The 22,143-nt window shown below is 39.7% G+C and overlaps 2 protein-coding genes across 7 annotated transcripts in view; one reads left to right on the plus strand and one right to left on the minus strand.

The window, feature by feature from the left end:
* Positions 1 to 15,334, plus strand: part of GPR146 (G protein-coupled receptor 146) — a 52,919-nt gene extending 37,585 nt beyond the window's left edge. For 3 of the 4 annotated variants that reach the window (XM_082772044.1, XM_082772043.1, XM_082772045.1), the window contains one exon: positions 10,823 to 15,334. In XM_082772044.1, coding sequence (XP_082628170.1) covers positions 10,867 to 11,868 — 1,002 coding nt within the window. In that variant the 5' untranslated portion in view covers positions 10,823 to 10,866 and the 3' untranslated portion in view covers positions 11,869 to 15,334. Of the gene's footprint in view, positions 1 to 7,733; positions 8,188 to 10,822 lie in introns of those variants that run through there. The other variant, XM_082772046.1, reaches the window with a different exon arrangement.
* The window catches only part of CHLSN (cholesin), a 128,384-nt gene that overhangs the window by 74,296 nt on the left and 31,945 nt on the right, over positions 1 to 22,143 (minus strand). The window contains exon 1 of one of the 3 annotated variants that reach the window (XM_082772049.1): positions 745 to 1,782. The exons of the other annotated variants lie outside the window; for them this stretch is intronic. Within the exon in view, the coding sequence (XP_082628175.1) occupies positions 745 to 795 (51 nt within the window). The 5' untranslated portion in view covers positions 796 to 1,782. Of the gene's footprint in view, positions 1 to 744; positions 1,783 to 22,143 lie in introns of those variants that run through there. 3 annotated transcript variants of the gene reach the window in all.

The raw sequence follows: 22,143 nt of genomic DNA on the forward strand, positions 1-22,143 counted from the left end.
TGTGGGCTATGTAAAAACAATCATTTATCAATCATTACTAAGAAACTGGCTCTGTGACAAAGTAATTACTCCTCATGCTTCCAACCATTAGCACAGAAGGAAGCAGATATACAAAGTAAATTCATAATCGAGGCTCTATGCAGCTTCCGCAGTAACAAAATCTGCTACAGGAGTTGTGCTGGCTTACTGTGGTGTGAAATATTTTTATTAAGGTGTATACCTATTGGGAACTGGAAGAAAATAATAATAATAAACCTGTTCAAAGAAAACAAACAAACAAACAAACAACAACAAAAAAAAAAAAACAATAATTGCTTAATGACATGTGAAATGATAAAGTTCAATTAGTAAGCTGTAGAATTTATTTCAATGTCATTTATTGGGCTGTACTCCCAGGAATGTGTAAAAATCCTAAGCAATGCTTCCCAAAATACCATGGGTTGGACAGAATGCAGGGTAATAGGCAGTTACAGGTAGTATACTTGAGATAAAACTCCACAGATATCTTTGTACTGGGAGACTTGATTCAGAGAGCCAAGGTTTACACAGGTCCAAGACTCCCTTCACGCATTGCTCGCCCTCACAAAGTACGTGTGCTTTCTGGCATTGGAAATGCTTGTGTGGCCTCATACTGACATGCACAGAAGAACTGAGCTCCGTTAAAAATAACCAAGGAAGCATTCCCACCCACACACCTGTGAAAGCATAGCCAAGGAGTCAAGTGACAGAACATCAAATACGTACGCTTGTCCAAGGCTTGGCAAGCATCCTAGAACAGAAGGTGGTAAAGGTCATTATGGGCTTTTTGGAGTTTGATGGATCATCCCGTACATGTAGGTGCTACAGGGAGCCCTACAAGACAACAAGACTATCAACAGAAAATTTTGATGAACAACAGGTAAAAATCCCTGTCACTGATGAAGCGGAATGGGAAGCTGCACAAGACAAGCAGCACAAATCACCACCTGTTTGTGGCAGTGAGACGCCTCAGTTAATTTCAAGCCCCTCGTAAGTGAAAGCTCCTGCTCCAGATCTTACAGTCTAATAATAGCCATCCTTACATCAGTATTAATATTATACTAACCTCCCTAAAACGTTCAGTGAAAATACTGTCTCCAGACACTATAAATGGAATAAGATGAAATCAGCAAATAGGCAAGTTCATCTCAGTCACAGAGGCAGCTAGGAACTGGTATTTCCTTCAGCAAGCAAGCGAAGTGAAAAGTCGTAGGAGCATCCAGAACAAGATGTCTCAGACTTTTGCTGACAATGATCAGGAAGATACCTGCTATCTTCAATGGATGTGACAGCTTTTGGAGTCATTTCAGCCACATTACAACTGCTGGGGCAGATTATTCCCTTCAAACTCTAAACTCAATCCAGTTTCATAGTGACTCTTGTAAGCGTTATATGGGAAAGAACTATGTCAATATTTTTGGATTTACTGGAAACATGGTCCTGGCAATCTGAGTGTTTCACAAGTGTCCTACACAGCCAATGTGATCTCTTGTTGATAAGTCACCGAGTCAGCTTTCACTTATGCTTCTAATAGGAAATGACATTATATTATAGTTTCCAGGAAAACTACCATCTGTGCCTCCTGTCAGTCTGCAACTGGCAGTTAAATATCTGCGAGGAATGTTTCCGCGCTGCCAGCTCTGAGCAGTGCTCCGTCACAAACCCCAAGCACGGGTGAAGCCAGCAAGGAGAGGGCTGAGATAAGATAAGAGCTGCTGGTTCCACCCTGCCAGCTCACCGCGCTGGCTCATGGACAGGGCAGTCCCAGCAGGGCTGGTGCCTCTGACGCTCCATCACTGGGATGAGCTCAGTCCCCGATATCTAGAACAGGATAATTTGCACTGATTTTGACTGCTGAGAATTGGTCTTTAATGGAGTGATGTTGATTTAAATCATAACGTTCAGTTCATGAACAATCCTTCCTCCTGGAATCCTAAGCAACTCCCAAAACACTGGAAATTCAGAGATCTGGCCACTTGCCATCTCAAAGAAGTGCAAATGATCTATACAAAGAAATTTAGCATAAAGCTGTCTTGTGACTTCCTCTTTTCTAAAATATTAAAAAGGTCTCAACAGAGAATTTTAAATTTGTCTCCAAGATCTGATCTTTACACACACACAAAAGATGTTTCATAAATGCATTTTTCCCCCATAACCAGTCTTTTGCCCCAAACTGACATGTTATTCTACAGTTTAAGGCGTCTGTAGATACTGGGGGGGTAAAAGTTAAATTTTATCCTATAATAAAGATCCTTCAGTGAATCATGCACCCATCATCTATTCATTAAGTCAGAAAAAAAAATAATAGTTTCACTAAAGACAGTGGGACAAATTGCAGCTTCCGTGTAAATCTATCGAGTCCCTGCTACATTCTGAACAGCAACTTCAAGCTATTGAGAGTGCTTTCTGAAGGTGTATGTAATCCTTGTCTGACCCACTGACTTAAGTATTTCACATTAAAAGAAACTGCAACTTACATTCAGTTTTAAATTGAATGTAAATATTTGCTACAGCTAAAGGTCTTGTGCGCTCTCCAAGAAACTGAACTTGTACGTTTCAATTAAGTCTTCTGGTTTCTGTGGCTCACCAGTTGTAAGCATAGTGGAAATTGTGCCACAGGTTACAGCTTTTTTTTTCTTAAAGGCTTTCACTGAACCAATTACAAAACCGAACAACGCGCAAAACAATTTTCATTCATCTGAATTGACGCTGAACTTTCTTTACTTTAGATTTGTTGCTACTTAGTTTTAAAGCAGGAAAGCTGTATCAAAATCAGCTTCCATGTGCCCTGACAGCGTAAGCGAGGAGCTGGAGGAGCAGCACTAACTGGCTGATCACACTGAACGTGGAACGGAGCCGTCTGCTCCGCTGACATTTAGAAGCTGTCATTTCGCATAGTCCCATTAGCTTTATAAAATCCAGAATTCAGAACACCTTATGAAGCTTCATTCTAATTATTATTGTTATTTAATACACTGTAAGTTACTGGGAGTATGAGTACTAGAAAAGTAGCTGCTTTTAATTTTGTAAATAACTCGATTTTTAAAGAAAAATATTACTGAGTAGATATGTGGGTATCTAAAAATTGTGACTTATTTCAGAAACCCAGGCAGCTAAGGCTTGTAGACAAACACAGGTAATGACTGCATATGCACTGATTCACTTGAACATGAAATTATTTTGCCTAGTGGATAAGCCTTCCTTTACAAGTGCACAAAAGTAAGAGATCCCACTTCTTGCAGTAATGAAACCTTGAGCCACAACAATTCCATGATATAAGTTGGCACTGTCCACTCTCTGGCAAATCCCTTCTTGCTGTAATACCTGCTGAAGAAAAGGTCTGTCATGTTTTCCATGCAGAGACTCTTTGGGAATTCAGTGATACAGCGAAAGTCGGGAAGAGGTGGAGCAGGAGACCAGTCATACTCACTCATCTGATACTTGGGCACTGCGATAAGGGAACAACACAACCAAGCGTACAGAGTTAACCCCTGCAGAGCCCTGGGCAGCCACTGCAACCCAGCTCCTGCTGAGGCTGCCCTACGGGGGAAAGGGATGGATTTAGCTGGGAGGGCAGATGTGCCTGGCAGATCTGTCTCTGAATGGGGGACTCAATCCAGCACTAAGGCCTCTCCAGACTTGTATGGAAGATCTCTTCACAAGACTTAGCCTCCCCAGTTTCGCAAGAATTTCATTTCTCTCCTCTATCCCATGGTACTCGGTTACCACAACTCTCCAGACCACTACCATGCTACTACTTACTGACAGATACAACGGGTTTTGGCAGCTTCTGTCGTGGTTTCCAGAGTAATTGATCTTTTATTCTTCCTATACTGGAGTATCTTATCTGTTCTCCTAAGCTTTAAGCTACCTAAAAATTGAGGGGAAAATGAGAAAAAAAAAGCAAATGCAGCTATCCACAACTGATGGACACACATTTTTTGAGCAATCTTCTATGAACTTTAAAGACAGAAGAAATTCCTTCAGTTCCCATCTGACAGAAGACACAGTTCTGAACCTGAAGACACAGTGTTGAAAAAACAGTTGCCATTACCTAAAAATGAGTTTTCCTCTTTCTTCCAAAGGAGCGCCTGAACTCGCTTGATGCTTACTGATTTGTTGACAGCAATTTGCAGAGAACTTAGTTCTGGCATGGCCTTAAATGCACTCAGATTCCCAAAGAAATGAACAATCTAAACAAAATGTGCAGCTGAAAAATTGTTAATATTTTATATTAGAGGGAATGATATATATTTATATAGCAATAATAAAATAATATAAGCAAACCGTTGAAACAGAAGCAAAAAAATTGCATTTATTTAGTGGGCTGCTACCAGGCCAGCAGCAGTAAGCAGTTTATCACAGAAGTGGGAGCTGAATGACACCGCAGCTATAAGGCAGGGTGATTTACCACAACGCTGGTGCTTATAGAATGAGAGAATAAACAACTGACGGTGGCTGCGAACATCTGCCGAACAATAAAAAGGGTCACAAAGCAAGTGAGAGGGGCCCATGGGAAGGAGCTGAATTTTGAAGTGTTCTCAAGTAGCCGTGTACTCAGTTTCTGGAAAAGCGGCGAGATGAATGAACGATGTCTAAGAATGACTTCAGAAGCATGAGCAACTGTGTCCTCACTCCACGTGTGACAGAAATACACCGTGGCTGCTGAGATGCAGGTCTTGTTGCTGGCTTGACATGCCTAAGAATGTATCCGAGGCAGCTTGGGATGTCTCTTAAGAAAGTGATAGAGAAGAGAAGAAGTGAAGAATGTAATACTGAGAACCCCTGTGAGGGGTATAATACTATACGTGTGTTATATGAGCAAACGGTGATGGGGGGTGCAGTGCTAACTGGAATGGAGCCATCACAGAGAGAGAGCAGAGAAAACAAGGGCCAGACAGATGTGAAACACAAGATTTTTGAAAAAACAGAGGAAAACGTATGTAAGCATTTACATCTGGGCGGAAGGAACTCTGAAGGACTAAGACGGGACTGAAGGGAGGCAGTAAGCTGCAAGGCTGGAAACGGGCTCACAGACTCCAATTGCGCATAGCGAAGTGGGGGTAGGCAGCAGTTGGATGGGCTGAGTCAAAGGTCAGGTTTTGTTTGTTTGTTCAAATTACTGTGCTAAAAAAAGGAGCCAAAGATAAAGGTGCAGTCAGTGGGAGGGGGTGGCCACAAGGCCTGCTGTGCCCCTGAATTCACTTGCCAGGGCTGGCAACCCTGTGCTCCCTCTGGCAGAACCGTGTTAGAAAGTGCTCAGACTGAAGGAAGAAGAAAACAACCCCTGTTCCCACTGAGCTCCTCTTGCTTTTTTTTTAGTACTTTTTGAACAACCAAGACAGAATGATTAATTTAATGCTACTTTATACATCATTTATTCTTGTAATTTAGTCATGGCTTCTTTCACGTTATAGTGCAGGGAATTAACTACATTATAAAATGAAACCGGTATCAATTATAAGTATACCACCTGTCAAACTGGTCAATGATTGCACCATGAAGACATAAATGATAGGGTTGGAAGAGGCCTGTTTTTCAGCCCAGCATCAAGCAGGATTTTCTTCTACACTAAGGTTAAAAGCATTTTATCTGAGCTGTATCATTATATTATAAACAATAGCAACTCAGCGACTGCACAAGGAAGGTGGATTTGGACCTTACTTGCCTGCACTGCTGCATTTTTTCTCCTCTCATCTAACCTGGGCAATCTAGTTTTACTTTTCTGTATATCCAGCCAACAACTCTTGTGTTAATCCCTATGGCATGTATGTAAACTAGTTAGCCAAAAAAAATGTCATGTTATTCAGACTTCGAGGTAACAGCAGCATGACATGGCTTTCTCTTGCGCTTGAGATTTCAGAGGGTGCTCCTCTTGAGGCCCAACTAATTGCAGGTATGCTACTTTTCAGAAATACCAATCATCCATTATTTAAATTGTTAGGGATTAATCCATAAATAATATTTAGTGCGTCACTTTCTAAAAGCACCTTACAAACCCTGATGAGTAGCTGACAATCTACTAAGTCATGGCTCATGCATATATGCACAGGTCTGGCAAAGCCCTTCAGTTCTCTCATCTTCCACCCGAACAAGCCTGTGCAGTGGAGCAAAGCTCTGTTCAGCCTTTCCTGTGCAATACTCCTTGTTTTCGGTCTCTGTACAAATTAAGAGATCCTTTGGGAACTCTAGAAGAGAAAGCGTGAATCTTAGGCCTCTTTAGAGATTTCATTTGTTGGCAACAGCTTTATTAGCTACATATGGCTTGTAATGATACTACAGCTTGTCAAAATGCATATTCAGAGGTCAGATTATCTAGGTAAAAGCTATTTCATGTATAGATGATAACTCAACAGGGCCAGTAGACTAAAGCATTTATTTTTCTAAACTGCACAGTATGAGACAGTGCTACAGTAGGATAAAGGTGTGTGTGTGTGTTTTGTTTCTTTTTACATCAAATAAAATAATCAGTGCAGAATGGTCATGCTTGAAACTGTTAACCAACCTGCTCTGCAACTTGGTGCTGCCCTATGTATTTCTGAAGAAAACAACTGATTACAGCTATGGACTCTATAGTAGAACAAAGCAGCACTTGATTTTTTTCTTACTCATTAACTGAAGTTTACTTTATGCATTTTTTCTACAATAATTTTTGCCACCAAGTGCTCTTAACTTTTTGCATGTTGTAAGACATTTTCCTCAAGTCTATGTGTAGATTTTTATCTAAATAAAATCCCCATTAATTTTTATGACATGTAAAAAAACTGGCTTCCATCCAGCTATCCAAGCTTTAGAAGTACTTCTATGCTAATACCTTGCCTACTTTGCTGTTTCCCCAGCGAACTTCGGATGATTAAAGTCCTTCTGAAGTTTTGAGGCAGCCAAGACTGGATGGCACAGTCTGTAACACAGTTATTCATGGCATGTTTAATTTTGTCTGTGGACTACATATCAAAAAGAAATATATGAATCCTCTGCTATTTAGGAGCTACAGTGGCTTTACAACATTCATAGCGAATTGTTAGGTATGGAACAAGAAGCACTGACCTTGTCTATAAAAACAAACTGCACTGAAAAGGGCAACTCAACACAGACTAACCATTTTTAGCGTTTCTCTGGTGTTTACCCCATAACACCTGCTTAATTTAATTTTTAATTAGTGGATTTTTTTTTGCTGTTTATTTGCTGCAGAATGAGAACTCAGAATCTCTAAATATAAGGTAAATGGTTTAGGAAAATGGGGGCAGCTCTCAGTTTCAGTTGTCACTATCCATTAAACTATACTTTGATGGAGGAAGCGACTTCAGTTTGTGAGCCTGAGGAGTTCTCATACGACCAACAAAACATCCACAGTACACAGTTCAATATGCAATAAACTATCAACCTACAGCGCAAAACTTTTCAAAAGACAGCATGGACATGCTTCATTTTAAGGATAGAGAGTACATACATCATTAATTGTGTGTGGCATGAATACTGAGCACAACCCGCTGTTCAACTTACCAAAAAAAGGAGACAGCGCGGAATCCCTAACACCATCACAAAGTGAGGACCGGTCTTATTTTAATCCCTCTTCTCAACACCAAAGCCATCTCCACATTCAAACACCCAGAAACTCGTCTCCCTACCTGCTACAAGTCACCTTTGTAAAGCAGGACAAGCACTTGGGTGATTCTTAACATGGGTGACTCTGCCTGTTCAGGATGTATCGCCTAGAAAACTGAAACCTCAACGCTGTATATTCTTACCACAGGTTAAAAATAAAGCACATGCTCTTGCCCAAGAGCTGTAGGTGGCAGGGAAGGGGCTCTCAAACGTCCCCATCTGATACTCCCCTGCCAGCTTTGCTCACTGCTGCAGCCCCAGCATTGCTCGCCGTGAATGTGAAGCCCCGAGGCTGAGCGCACCCCAGCAGCTCGCTCGGCTGCCAGCCCGGCCTCTCACTTCTGGAAAAAAAGGGCTGTAAACAGCGAAAGGGAGGGGCCTGGCGGTGCACAAACTTGTGAGTAAGTCACCGGGGGAAAAACAAGTGCAGCGTGTGGCGCGCCGTGGGGCGGCAGGCGATGTGCCCCCGGAGAAGAAGGCCGAGGCATCTCGTCAGGCTCCCCTCATCGCAGACGGGGCGCCTGCGGGTCCCGCGGCACGGAGGAACGTGAGATGGAGCGGGAGGTAAGAGGGCCGCGAGCAGCGGGCAGGAGGACTCGCCTTCCTCTCGGTTCCACCTTTCAAGTCCTGACCTTGATTCGCAGTCTGATAAAAGCGTAAACCCGGCCGAAACGAGAGGGGGAAGTGTTTGGGGCTGGCTGAGCCAGAAGGCAGTACAAACACAAGCACCGCAGCATCGGCTTCCGCGACGCAGCCACGCCGGGGCTGAGAAGGTGCCCGGCGCTGGAGAAGCGCTCGGTTGGGGTTTCTGGAGAGCTCCTGCCCCTGAAGCATGGCGAGGCCCTGGCCAGGCTGCGGCTGGAGGCCGGGGCTGCCTCTGTGGCAGGAGCTGGCGAGCCGTGGGCTGAGCACCCGCACAGATGAACGCTGTGTTAGAGGGACATCAGCAGTAGGAACTTTGCCTGGCATCGTCCAGAAGTTGCTAACAAGGTCTCTTCAGAAAGTACTTTTAACAGGGATTTCATTTTTGCTTGTTTCTGAGGTAAGATCTGTAAGATTTCGTAACATTACTGTCGGACAAGTCTCCTACCGCTGCTGTCATTAAAATTGAACTTATTTACCTGCAGTTAGAGGAGTTGGGTAAAAAGGGGTAATTACTACAAACAACTGGGACACGAGACATCCCACCACGCTGTAAAATATAAAGCTTAGCAGCAAAGAGTGCTGATCTCCTTCTGAGACAATACACAGGCAGGTAGTCTGTGGCTGATGTAATTCAGTCTGGAGTAATCGAAGTTACGTGCTTAAGGATAAACCTGCATAATGGAATTACGTGATTGTATCCGTGCTGGTGCTTAGTCACCCTTGCGCTCACTGTAATGCATATATTTGCAATACCTCGTTCCAGTCTGCTGCTTTGGCTGAATTAAGCCTTAGCAGTTCAATGAGACATAATTTTGGTCACCTTCAACTGGGCACGGCAGCTTGTCTTTTCCTTTTTTAAAGATTTGAAAACAACAGATTCTTCCTGAAAATGAACTGGGTTGCTTTCAGTGATAAAAAAAAAGAGTATGAGGATTGAAAGGCACCATGATGATATTAGAGTTTGTACACCTATGCAATACTACAGCTAGAGAACTGATTTGAGAAAACAAACAAAAGCAAGTTTTTCCACAGAGGTGAAGGAAAGCTTTGAATACATCAGAACTGTATCTTGCACTACTGCCACAGAAGTCCCTTACCTGAGAAAATTCAATATATGACAGTGGAATAAAAGTGTGTTTGGCCAGCTAAAATGACTGCATTTTAGCCTGATATCTGGCATGGACTGTGGTATTTAGAAAAAAAAATACACACCAAGTAATTGCAGCAGGAAATAAAAATGGAACCTGACATGATTCTGGAACAAATCCTGTACTTCAGCTAAGTGTCAAAGGATTAGCGCTAGAGAGATGGAACCGTGGAAGATCTGATGTTTACAAAACCCATACTGTATCATTTAGGCATATGGTTCACTGAGTGTAGCATGCTGTCTAGTAACATTCATTGTAATTGCACAACGTTTATTGTGGATTTGATTAAATCTTGTTCTCTCTCTGGAAAGAATGCATTTATGTGTACTTATGCTTTTCTATATGTGCTGAAAGGAAAGAGCAAACAATGCTGCATATCTGATGATCTGAGGCTACGCTTGACATGGGAAATCACCTGCCACATAAATTCCACATTGTCCCAGAAATGTCCTGGCAGGATTAATACCCATGATTTTAAGGCTTTGAATGTTTTCAGTTGTGTTTTAGAGATTACTTATTTTTGCACTTTGGAAAGAGACTTTTCATGATTGCTTTGAGAAGTCCACTGATTTCAGTTAAAATGTTATCTCTTTTCTGATGATAAAACAAAGATAGCTGGACAATGACTACTGACATTAGCATACTTTTTAAAGAATTCAAGCTATTTTGAGAGGAAATGATAACTAATTCTTGCCTTTTTGGAAAGCCAGGCTGCACCAATATTAGGTTCCCTAAACTACAGAGGTCCATTGTTTTTTCAGAACTAAATGGTTACAGAAGTCTGAATACAAACAGACCTGCTAAAAAAAAAAAAGTCTCCACCTCAATTCCAAGTTTCCTCTAGTCTTTGTTAGCTTTATCAGTGACACAAAATATATTCATCATACTGCCTTGGATGTGCCTCTTAGGAAGCTCTCTAAGAGAGGTTATTTGTATTTACCACATAACACCATAGAGAATTCCATTCCCCATCTTATTGCTGAGATTTGTAGTTCCTCTTGTATTCTTCAGCAAATACTTTAACATTGTATTAGATACATTAAAGGCACTGTTTCATAATTTTTTAAAAAGTACTTATGTTCATATATTACACCAGTATTTCTTTTAAAGATGTACAGCTTATGGTTTACTTTTGTTGAATATCCTGTATCAACTCATTCACCACTAATTTCATTTTAAAAAATTAAAACTTTTGTACATTTATTTACTAGTCACCTGACATTTTGATTCATATATTACTTTCTTACAGATTAATAAGATGAAAAGGCATTTCAGTCACTGACCTGAAATAGATCAGTTACATGAACGGTGTGATCTTCATCTTTAAAATGTTTTCTTCATACAACATTCCATTTCACTTACAATGTAATATTTCAATACTACTTTTACTATTTCTCTCTCCACAGGAAAGCTGGTAACCAGCAGAGAAGATAAAAGAGCTAAAATCACTATGTGGAGCTGTGAAACCTTAAACAGTACCGAGAACAGTGAGGACCAGCATCTCTGCCATGACTTCCACTTTGTGCTTTCCATCTTGTCCCTACTCTACCTCATTATATGTTTCCCAATTAGCCTTTGCTACAATGGCTTGCTGGTCCTGGTTAATCTGTATAACAAAGCAACTATGACGATGCCAGATGTTTACTTCGTCAACATAGCCATTGCCGGTCTCATCATCAACACCCTGGCACCAATGTACCTTCTAGGTCTTGCCAATACAAAATGGGCCATCTGGAATTCTAACAACGAAGTTTATATCACCTTGCTTATTTTATTCAACGTCTCATCTTTAGTTACCATGTACTCTACGACGTTACTCAGTCTGGACTACTACATTGAACGCGCTCTACCTAGAACTTATATGTCAAGTGTGTACAACACCAAGCACGTCTGTGGATTCATATGGGGTGGAGCCATGCTGACAAGTTTCTCATCTCTTCTGTTCTACGTCTGCAATCACGTATCCACTAAAATAATTGAATGTTCCAAGATGCAGAACAAAGAGGCAGCAGATGCCATCATGGTCTTTATCGGGTATGTTGTACCAGCTGTCGCGGTACTCTATGCACTTATATTGATCTTGCGAATACGCAAAGAGGCTACACCACTGGATCAAGACACTGGACGATTAGATCCGTCAGTGCACAGGCTTTTGATTGCCACAGTCTGTACACAGTTCACCTTATGGACACCCTATTATGTTACCCTTTTGGTAAGCACATTTACTTATGCACAAGGAAGATTTGCAGATGAAAATTACAGTCGAATATTACATTTTACCAAGATTTTATCCAAATTCTTGGCTTTCTCAAGCAGCTTTGTAATGCCTCTGCTCTACAGATACATTAACAAAAACTTTCCTAACAAACTACGACGTTTGCTTAAAAAGATACACTGTGGAAATCAAGGGTGTTCACACGAACGCACAGTGGTACAGCAAGTTATGACATAGGCAAAAAAAAAAACCCTGGTGCTGTTACTGCAGGACATAGTATACCAGCATACCAGCACTCAGACTGCCACTGCTGTGTGGGCACCCAAAGTCACTGATGTGACAGTCCCAACCAGGAGACTTGAAGGAGCCTTCAATTAATGAAACAGTCTTAATTTTCAAATAGTTAATTATTTGCTGAGATCTTGTAAGACTCTGGCCTATGTGCTGTAATTCCTGTGACACCTAATATTTTCAGTGCACTGAACTGGTTACAAAGCGTAAGCTCTGTCTTCATCATTCTAATATTCTTGTCTGAAGAAATCGCTAAACAGTTTATTGAAGTACTGACCGAATACACAGCACCTTGTATCTTGTAGAGGAAAAGGTATTACCTTATTTTCTGTACAAAGAAGTAACAGTGCTATTCTTGATGAAGTAAATAGTATTTTTCAATGAAGATGATATAATGATCTTTACTAAAGATCATATTATCCAATTATACATGTCCAAATAGTAAATGTTAATTATAAATTAAATTATTTAATTTCTTTCTCCATCACTGAATTCCCTCTAAAAGATCTCTAATTTACTATTTTCAGAAATTATATTCTCACACAAACTAACCTAAGTTTTTAACATGTGCGGTAAATCATTTTTTTCCTAGATATAACAATTAACAAAAACTTGTTTATTCTTCCAGTGCTTTGTTGGCATCCTAAGACATTTCAAGAATTCAGAAATATTTATTAACTAATTCTAGGGGAACTGAGAGATGTTTATCCCACATATTAAAATGAAGGACACAGTGGTTTACAAAGTTAAATAAAAATTCAAGTAGTAAAGAACGTCTGGCTAAGTGTTATGGTCCACATATGTTCATGTAACAAGAGTAATTGTCTTAAAAATAAATATGTTTATGATTAACATTTTGTATTTTCAAGGGATATGTTTGCAACAAATCAATTGAAATCTCTTTAATCTAGGGCATCACTGGAAGTTTGGAAACCATACAAAATCCTTCAATACTTACAAGATTTTAAAATGGGAGTCATAGGTATAAATTCCAGTCAAGATCAGCTTTTTGCTGACCTGTGAAAAATGGACTGCCTCCCAATGTGATTCTTGAATACACAGTAAAAGTATAGTTTCTGTATTTCACAATGGGGATGAAGAAATCCAATCCAGATTGCCAAATTCTACAGTTCAGAGTGTATGAAATACATGAGAAATACAAACATTGCTGCAGGAAAAAAAAACTCAAGTTACTCACAATAGCAAACTGAATTGCTGCCCCCGTAGCTGTTGCTGCGTTCTTAATAATGGACAGGGTAGAAGTTAAACTGATATTCTCCCACCAGCCTGGGGACAGCGAGGCATCTTTGTCACTGGCCCTGCAATAAATCATTTAATTACTTCATCCATCACAACACAGCTTACTCCACATGACTTCAATCAACAACTGTGGCATGTTGAGCCTCTGGTATGGAAAAACCATGGAGTTGAAACAGAATTAAACCTTTTCCATTGCACGATCTTATCTCATAATTGACCCTAATTTATCAGCATGGAGACATGCTTCAGTTTTACGTGGGAAGGGGATGAGGAACAGTCTTTTCAGATCTTCCTTCTTTTCAGTGTTACCCAAGCCATTTGTTCCCACAGCCATTTTTGCTTATCTGATTCATATACAATCATCCCTTAAGTTACCAACATCCCAGTGGAAGACTTTAGTTTTCAAGAGCATTTCATATCTTAGTGAATCTGGTTAACCCTTAGAACCCTATACAGTAAGTCATTTATTTCGGTGGTGGTTTCTCCCTGTGAAAGCTAGCCAGCACAATTACACCACTTTACTTCATAGCTTTAGCCTGCTGATTAAAACCACGTCAAGGAAGGAAGCCTTTCCTTATCACCGTGTCCAATTCACACACTGATTTATGCCTCTATGCCAACACAATACTGGCTTTTTTTTTTGGAAACCATTGGGTTTTTGTTTTGTTTCTTCTCTTAACTTGAGAGGTTCTAACTATTGCGAGCTACACTCACTGTAAGCATTCAAGCACTCACTTCCACCCAAGTTCCTCAGAAACCTTTCCTTGGAACCATTGAACAAATAGGCTCTTCATCCTACCCGAGGGACCCCAGGCTCCCTAAAGCATCACGTTAAATCTCTCACGTAAAAGCTGTTAAAGAAATTCTGACCCATTACGCAGGAAGACGAATTCCAGCCGGGAGGAACTGGCTTATCTGGTGTGAGTGGATGATCCCAGAACTGGGACCCTGCCAGGACAGAGGGGCTGAGCAGGCAGCACTAGGGGCAAGTTTAACTCGTATGCTGCTTTCTTGCTTCCATTTCTCCCTTCTCCTACGACACCTTACTTTCTGTGCCTCACGGACTGTTGCATTTATTTCTGTTCCCTTCTCCCCGCACTAAATTCCTGGTTTCGGATCATGTCTCTCATCATCTTTCTTCATTTTTTTTCCTCAGCTTTTTCAGTTCTCTATCTAAATGTGCTATTTTATTTAATTTTTATTTTGCTCCTCTGCTGCCTTTCATGCTTGGTCCTTTACACTTGAGACTGTGCACCACTCACATTTAGCTGCTAGACTAACTCTGTCACGCCGACACAAATTCCACCCAGTGATTTGACATTACAAATGGAACCGCTCAGAAAAATGGAAGCTGCTACTCGTGATGGAGAAAGAGCAAGTTTTATATAATTTACCCCTGAAGCCTCAATTGTGATTTTTTTCCTAAAGATCCTTCTTTAGAAAGATCAGAGTTGAGCAGCAGAGCTGAGTATGCTTGTGTGTATCCTTGATAATACATTAAATGTGATGGCAATCATGTAGGCAAACAGGTTTTATATTTCAATGAACAAAACTGATACAAACTCAGATTTTTAAGAGTTAATTTGGTATATTAGTTGCCTCAAAGAAACTGTGCCATGCAACTGACTGCTACTGTAAGGAAATTCAGAACTTAATTTCAGTGCCCTCACATGGTATCTCTTCAAAAGCAATATCCCACAAAGCAAAAACTTTGCAATATTTATATAAAAACAGTACATGAGCAAGTACATTAAAATACTCAAGGAAATGAACAGTAACATAACTATAGAGGAACTTTTATGAGCAAATCTTTAACATACCAAGTTCTCAAGAACGGGTCCTTTTCCATTTCAATACCCGAAGGTTTCTGGTAACTTTGTAAATAGGGGCTTGTCTATTTTGCTTTTAATTAAATATGAATAAAATATTGTATATATGCAAGATAAAAATCAGCCTACTGATGTAAAAAGAATTTGCAAAGAATTTATTAAATTATTTCTCAAAGTGTATCGTTTAAATGTAAACCTCTGAACAGTAAGGTGTACTGTATGTTTCTGTGTGTATATACTGTACATTAGAAAGAAAGCACTACTTAAGTGCCATTATTAACAGTGTTATTTTCTCACAAAATTAAACTTAATATTTGAGATGATCTATGGCTTATAGCCCTCTTCCTGACTATCCAATTAAGTCAAATCAGTGAACTAACAAAGATGTTTGTCTCTGCTTCTGCTGAAGGTACTAATGTAGCTAGTTTAAAACAGTTTCATGTTGCTTCACCTAGCAGGGGCCCTGGCTTCCAAAGTTTCCATCTGAGAATCAAGCTGAGGTGGTCTCTGAAGGCACAATGTTCGGTTAAGGAAAGAAAGTGACCAACCACTAGAAAATTTCTGGTTCTACTTAAAACAAAGAGCTGTGGTCTTCCTTGTTATATCAAAAAACTACAGGAATGGACTTCAGGCAAAGCTTCACAAAGAAACTACTGGCTCATAAGACTTAATAAAAAATATTAAAGCCTATGTGGTCAGTAAGAGGTGTGATTTTTGGGGGTCCTTCTTGATAGAAAGCCTGTTGTAGACAAGGTTAAACCTGTGCTGCTTCACTGAATCACAACATCATAAGCTGCATGACTTGGATGTCAAACCAGGCATGTTAAATTATCAGATTTTCTAGGTCATAATTTTTACATCATTAAAATCTAATTATGCATTGGCATGAAGTTAGCTGCGAATGAAGGTAAAAAGGCACACACGCCCCAGCTTTTTTCAGCATAAAGAATCCTGCAACTCATGGGCCAGTAATTTGTGCCAGAAATACAGGGCTGGTGACTAACGCGTACGTTGGCCATGTCCTTGTCGCTTCCTCCTCTCTCTGCTGTCACAACTGGGATGTTGGAAATCAGCTCCCTGCAGAAATTGGTTCCCTGAAGAACTTAATATAACCACCAATACGTCTGACACCCCAAAGAAAACTTAGCTCTAGGAGGGTAATATGCTCCGTCATACATTTATTACTGCACATAACCAGAGACCAGCCACCATGGATCAGTTAGTTAACACAACATATGAAAATATTTTCTTGGGTGTACTTTCAAAGTTATTAATTAGTTCCCTTTGAATTTTCTGTAAAGCATAAGATGATGACATGTAAAAGTAAACTACTTTAAATGGTTATTGGTACATTCCTTGTAGAAAAAAACAGGCCAAGGCACTACTTCTGGGTGTTGTCTCAGTGAAAAATAAATCAAAATGCTAACCGTGCAAAATGGGAGTGTAATATTTTATTGCTTAGTCAAAGACTAGTATCAGATAAGATGCCTTTACTTCCACACAAAGGCTTAAAGAGTATTTTCTATTACTCTTATTGGAGAACATCTCTAAGCAGAGTAGTGACTTTCTGATGCTTCATTCCTCAGACCTTTCTGATATAACCATTACACTTAACGAGACAGGCTGTATTTAACATCTTGGTCAGTTGAACTCCCTTTATACAACATAGAGGGGAAGGGTTTTGAATGAGAATGCAGCTCCATGAGAAGTTCACAAGCCTACAGTTTCGAGAAGAGTGAATGAACTACGTAAATGCAAGTAACCTCAGCTGATCGGGTACAAGCAAGCAAGTCAACAAGGTTACACTAGGGCCTGCCAGACCAACACAGCATCAGAATCAGCCCTTTTCTGTCAATGCAGAGAGATTTTGGTGAAGACAACTACAGTTTGGAACAGTCACAGGAACTATCAAATAGGAAGAGAAGCCCCAAGGATACCACAAAAATATGACACCTGTACCAAAAAAGGGGAAAGAACACACATAAAAAAAAAGGTTTGATGTTTTTTTTTTTGTGTGTGTGTGTGTGTGTGCTGTGGATATGTACTTAGCTGAAAACTTACTTACCAATGCTCATTAGAAACAAAAGCAGGAGAGTGGCCAGGCTGAAGACCTTCTCATGAGCTGTATGCTGCAGTGGCACAGTTTGGGAAACCGAAAACAAAGGCAGAGCCTGGCTAAGTGCCACTCTCAGCTCTTCTGCTAAGTCAGGACTTCAAGAAGGACTGACTTTTGCCTAAGTTTCTGCAGCTGTAAGGTGCTCAACACACTGATGAATCTGAAACATATGCTCTAAGATTAATTTTTACAGCTTTTGGTGAGCGAAACCTTGTGTATTTCTTAACTATATCATGCAAGAGTTTTTCCAAGCAAAAGCAACCTAAATGTACAAAAACAGCTGTGCAGACTGCCATGGCAACAAATTTGAACTGTGAAATGTTTCCTCTGTTGTATTTCCTTTAACTTTCCATCATACATCAAAACACTTGGACATATTCTGAATACATTCTCTTCCCATCAGGAGCGCAGTGGATTTATTATCTGTGTTGTCATTCTACCTTCTTCCCACCAAGTCTTTTCCTTACCTGGGAAGTCTGCGTGATTTTCTTATATTCCTCCCTTCTAAAGAACTGGCACTTTTAAGTACATTTACAAAAATAGGCAAAGCTACTTATAGTCTATAGCGGACAGTTCTTGTATTGTTACAAACCATGACAGGAAAAGATTTTTAAAATACCAGACTCTTATCAGAGCATTTATGATTAAATATACAAATGTCTACTTCCCCCCCCCAATATAAATAAATAAATAAATAAATAAATAAATAAATAAATAAATAACGGAAAGGGAAAAAAAAAGGGGGGGGGGAGAAAAGAAAGAAAAACCTTCCTACTAAAAGTTTTGTAAAACAAAAAAGCATTCTCTTTCCTCTTTCCAGTTATTAAGTAGTTGATGATGCATTATATGAAGACATAAATAAGCAAGAGCATAAATACTCCCAACTCAGAGGCCTGGAGAGAGGACCAACAGGAAGAGGAACAGGTTTAGAATTAGAGCTGTGCTGCAGGAAATGTACCTGTAAGGATACCCAGAGCCAACAGGAGGAGTAGTTCTGCTATCAAAATACAGACAGATTCTCATCTCCGTCTGAACTAAACCTTCAAAAACATGTAATTAATCCCCTATCTTAGTGTTTTTACCACAAATCCCACTGATACCAGTAGGAGGTTTTCTACTTATCACTTGTATGTTACTAATTAGAAAAAAAACAAAAGGTATAATTCTTGCATCAACATTTGTATATTTAAGCTAAAATTCATCTTTAAGTTGGTAAACTTTCCAAGACTGTTTCTTAACTCAGCTCCAAAAAACCTTTAAAAGACTTTTGATGTTAATCCTGGCATCAGGTTCTCAAAACTGTTTTAGAAACTCCATCTGGTGGTCACTAGCAGAACACTCTCGCAGCTCACAACTGCAGTAAGATCTGTAAAACCATTAAAAGGATTTAAGTTAATCATTGGAAAAAAAAAATCCGTTCCAATTTCTGGTTAAACACAAATATGTACTAGCTGGTTTTGTCCGCAAGCACATGTCATGGCAAAATTAAGCACAGCTTCTACAACAAACGCTGCTGTGAGGACGAGGTACATGAGAGAAAATTCTGTTGCAAGAAACCTCAACAATGGTTAACTTTACTTTTGAAGCTAACAGAAGGCTTTTAACCAGACTATTAAGTCTGATTATTCACAAAAAAAAAAAAGAAATATTTATTAAAAAAAAGCATATGTTTCTTGTACTTTTTGTGAAACATCTGGTACTAGTCACTGTGGTTGACAAGATGCTCGGAGATCAAAGGAAGTGCCATTCCCATTCAGCTCCAGAGCATTGTAATTCTTTCTAATTAAGTTATGGTTTCACTAGTTTGCAATGAAATAGATTTCATACATAATTAATACAGAAGTTTCTGATTTTTTTCAGGTCAGCCTATGTACAATTAAATAATCATTCTAGCACCTGCAGCGTTACGCAGAGCCCAGCTCTTTTATGAAAGTTGCCGTTAGGAAAAAGGTTTTTTCCATCCTTTTTTAGCGTATTATTTGGAAATAAAGCAATTTTTGAGCTCTCACGGGTGAGGTACCTAGGTGATCTACCCATAACAAGGAATAATGGAATCATTACTGTGTAGTAATAATAATAAAATACTATTTATAAAACAGCTTACATTACAAACAATGCCCAGATAAGCCAATATAAAATCACTAATGGCAAATCATGGGTGAGCAATCCTGAGGCAGCAATCATGCAGCGCAGAGCATGGCTTTTCAAGAATAAGAGGAAGAAATGTTGATTGACCAGCCTCTGAGGCATAGCTAATTATTAATACCACTGCTTATGTATCCACATCTCCAGCCTGTGCTTTTTTAACCCCATCGAAGCAGACAGTTCAAGCAGAGCCCACAAAATGATCAAATTTTACAAATTCACATAGACCACCTGATTCTAAAATTCATCTATAAGCAAAACTACATTAACTTTTCAAACCATCAATTCCTGCTTTTGCGTACAAGCTCCCTTGGTGTTTTGTTTTGATGTTTTATCTAAAAGGCCCAAAGTTCCATACTCCTTTAATCAAGGACACAAATTTGCTTGCTGTTAAGTAGCAAAAGACAAAACTTCCATTCAAATGAAAAGCAAAGCATTTCACAAGTACAGTTATACAGAGTGAATGTCAACTGGGCATCAATATAACAAAAGGCTTATAATAGATGCTCAGAAAAAAAAGAAAAAAAAGGTGATTTGTTGTTTTCTTTCCCTCTCTGGGAATCTTGAGTCACTGCATTGATACAAGAAGCCCTAAGGTGCTCAAATGCCACCACAGAAGCTTCCAGCCTGCAAGCTCAGCCTTTGAATACAGCATCAAGGCACCTCTAACCACCCAAGCTCTGCGGCTAATATCCCACACCAGTTATTTTTTTGTTAGATAATTACACTAGAGGAAAAAATCAGATGGAAATACACAGTGGTTTGTGAAAAATATCTCTGGCAATAAACGTTGACTATTTCTCAATTCAAAATTCCAGTAACACGCCAGTTGCTTTTCATTACAGAGCACTGGGAGCGGGCAGCGACAGCCACTGAGTACTCCAAAACACTCCTCTACACAGGGGGAAACTTGCCTTAATAACCCTACAGCAAAAAGTACCTTACATTGGCATCTCCATAGCACTTAGCTGGAGGGATGTGCATTACTCCAGAGGATGCTCAGACTGAAACCTCCGTATTTCAGTGTCTCACAAGTCAGTAGTGTTGGACTGTGCCTGTTACAGAACACAGGTAAGTTTCTCATCTGGCATACATACGTAAGAGAAAGGGATTCCACTTCAAATTAAACCTACCATCAAGGATCCGTATCCTGCGGAAGACATCAGTAACACAGGACAATTAAGAGAAATGCTAAGTTTTTGGTCAAAAGCAAAGCAGCTCGCATCTGCTTTCTTTACAAGATCATTGCCCACCCGGTACCAGATACATTTATTTTGCCATAGGACCAGTAAGTTGGGTCAAAAGCCAAGCAAGACTTTTGCCAACAGCAGCACACTACAGGTAGCTCTTGGAATTGTGAATGTTATTGGCCAACCCTTAATACTGTCATAGCCAGTTTGTTTTGCAGTTTTTACAGCTAAACACTACTTCGTTTTGCCACTGCTCTCATGACTCGTGCCCTGTGATCGTTTAAGCAAACTGAACTGTTCTATTGTTTAAGAAAGGACACAGCTGATTTTACAACAGCAGTATCTTGCTTTTCTTTTAGTAATGCATCAACTGTGAAAACAACTGCACAGTGAGCTGCTGCTAAAACACTCTGTTAAGATGCCTATCAGCGTAGTCTAAAAGGAATAAAGAATATGGACCTGGCAAACCTTGATTTTCTAAACTCTGTTCCTGTTACAGCTTTCCTTTTATTTCATCAGCTTGGAAGAACGTATTTCTCAGCAGTCCTCCACCAGTAAAATGCGGATGTTTTCTGAATCTATGCACACATCCTGAAATTGTAACGTGCTACTTGCTCCCAATTCGAAGTACAATAAGCATTCTTCCCTCTAAATAAACCTGAGTAATAACACTTACTACAGGTTTCAAGGTACAGAATAATGCTTATAAATGTGAACATAATTTTCAAGATGGAAGCTCTCTCTTCATTTTATTTTTTTTTAAGATGGGAGGTGTAAGAAATAACTTTCTGTTTTTGTTTTTCTGATTATATTTTATTTTCTTTCTTGCTAGAGGACAACCTCGCTCTGAGCTTCTCTTTTACTACAGTGAGCCTCGTCAGAAAAGCACTTACTGAAAAACAGGAAATGCAGTCTTAACACTGATGTGCTAAGGCTTATCTTCACTTGAGTTACTTCTTGTTCACTGACTGCTAATTAACTCTGAATAATTTAAACCTTTATGAAGAGTAGTTTGAATAATCCTGAAAATTTTGGTGCAGATGTTGGTTCTCCTGTAGTTTACTAAAAACCCCAAAAGGTGCAGTAAAATATCCTTACGTACACCCACCCAGTGCAACCCGCAAAAGTACAAACCCCAGCTGGTCGCTGGTGGTCCTCAGCCAAAAATTGAGCCAAGCAGAGGAGATCAATCCAGGAGGAGATTGGAAAGGAGATCAAGTGCCCATCCAGAGCACTTTAGTGGAAAGCAGCAACACAGTGATGCCAAAGCTGCTCAGCATAAGCACACAATTCATTCTAGAGCCTAAAAAGTCAATTTAGTACCCTCCAGACGAGGACCAAATACTTTCTGAAATTTTCTTGCAATTTCCAGAACAATAAGTTGGTTGTTTACATAGTTCAGTGTGTTCTCCACACAGCCAAGTCCTAGAAAGAATAAGGTGACATTTCAAATTTGTATCTTTCATGGAAAATCAACAGTATAAAAATATTTGCCTGACTTGCATGCTTAATGCATTTTTTCTTTGTCCTTGTTAACTGTATAAAGCTGATAGCAACAAAAGGAACCTGGATTTGGGTACGCCTTAAACCCAAATACCATATACCCAACAGGTACACCCACAGCCAGCTTCAGGCTTTTCAGTAGCAATTTGGAAGAATTACTTTTTATTTGTTTTATTTA

The sequence above is a fragment of the Aythya marila genome (genome assembly GCF_965140915.1).
Source record: "Aythya marila genome assembly, chromosome: 15".
Taxonomy (NCBI): Eukaryota; Metazoa; Chordata; class Aves; order Anseriformes; family Anatidae; genus Aythya; species Aythya marila.